Here is a 1,387-nt window from a genome sequence, read left to right on the forward strand (position 1 = left end):
AAAAAAAAAAAATCAGATACTATAGAGAGTGATATTTGTATACATAATTACAGTTTAGTAAACTAGAATTGATCGTACTGTTTGGGCTTATAAGAAGGTCTAATTGGTTCAGGCACAAAATTAGCTGTATCGCCGACAGCTGAAGTGACTGGAGTGCTACTACTTCCATATCCTCCACCAAATCCAGGACTTTTAATTCCTCCCTTCTTGTTAGCTTCCATCATTTTTTGCCTCTGCAATTCCTTAGCTTTCTCACGCATCTTATTTTTAGCTTCGCGTTCTTGCGTCATTCTGACTGCTTGATAAACCTTCTCCTCATGTGAATCCATTTCTACAAAAGTTCTGATTTGTGCTAAATTAACATTCTCTCTATAGCCTAGTGCAACTATCTCATCAAATGCAAATATTAAATTGAACGCATTTTCTGCTATTTCAAGTTCATCCATCGAGTTGCAATATTCTGGAATCTGTAAGGTTCAAATGTATTTTATACATATAGCGCTCTCGCATAACAAAATTTGTTGACAATGATTTGTGTTCATATTGGATTAATTTACTTACCACTCTTGCAAAGAGCCTTAAAGTTTCCAGATCCTCCAAAATATTGCTTGCCTTAGTCGTGATAAGCAGCATATATACTTTCTCAAGGGGCTGATAAACATATCTGACGGATTCAGTTTCCACAAATGTATGCTGTTTACCCGAACTCATCAATTTCGGGAATGCAGCAAGTAGGCCCTCTATTCTCGCCTTTGTCATTTCGACAAACTGTCGAGAAATTATGGCTGAAAAAAATAATCGCATGAATTAATCGTATAAAACAAATAAAATTTTTTAAAAATTACGTTGACAAATAAACAGCATGACAGAAAATTTTTGTACGATCTTCGTTTATACAATTGACCGTCTAACACTTTTTATTAGTACTTTATTTATTTCTCAACGAATAGAGTAAAGAAACGTCACGTATTATCATGTGATTATCTTAATTTGGCCCCGGGCGATCTGCTATCAAAACGAGACACGTATACCGCATGCAGGATCGACGTCAAGGATTATTTTTTTACTTACTCTTCCCGGCTTTGGTGCATACCGCAGCAGCGATGAGTACCTGGAAAAAGAAGAAAGAAGATTCGAGTATTCCGTGTACATTCGGCTCTGGTGACACTTGTGAGATAATCGCGGCTCGGCGATCCGCTGGCTAATGGATGACATCTGCGGATGATGTCGCGGGCTTTAACGATCCGCTGAAGACGGCCAGGACGTGCTTTCAGCGGCTATTTTGATTCGCGACGATTTCGTAGATGGATGACGAGAAACGATTACTTACCATTCTAACGAACTAATTTCGAAACGCCTCGTGTAATTAAAATCCAAGCGCGTACTC

General features: G+C 38.4%; 1 protein-coding gene across 1 annotated transcript; it reads right to left on the bottom strand.

Annotated features, from left to right (window-relative positions):
• Window positions 1–62: 62 nt before the first annotated feature.
• LOC115244139 (coatomer subunit delta-like) lies at window positions 63–1,387 on the bottom strand. Its single transcript, XM_029821591.1, has 4 exons — window positions 1,331–1,387; window positions 1,072–1,111; window positions 562–785; window positions 63–467 (listed from the first exon to the last, which is right to left on the bottom strand). Exons 1-4 carry the CDS (start codon window positions 1,331–1,333, stop codon window positions 63–65), a joined length of 672 nt encoding a protein of 223 aa, XP_029677451.1. The 5' UTR covers window positions 1,334–1,387.

This window comes from Formica exsecta, unplaced genomic scaffold, assembly GCF_003651465.1.
Source record: "Formica exsecta isolate Colony F162 unplaced genomic scaffold, ASM365146v1 C16413129, whole genome shotgun sequence".
Lineage (NCBI taxonomy): Eukaryota > Metazoa > Arthropoda > Insecta > Hymenoptera > Formicidae > Formica > Formica exsecta.

Bases quoted from the DNA above. Each gene is read 5' to 3' on its own strand.
- LOC115244139 (XM_029821591.1), bottom strand. The intron at 786-1,071 runs GTAAGTAAAAAA...TATTTTTTTCAG, and splicing joins ATGCACCAAAGCCGGGAAGA to CCATAATTTCTCGACAGTTT. The intron at 468-561 runs GTAAGTAAATTA...TGAACCTTACAG, and splicing joins TAAGGCTCTTTGCAAGAGTG to ATTCCAGAATATTGCAACTC.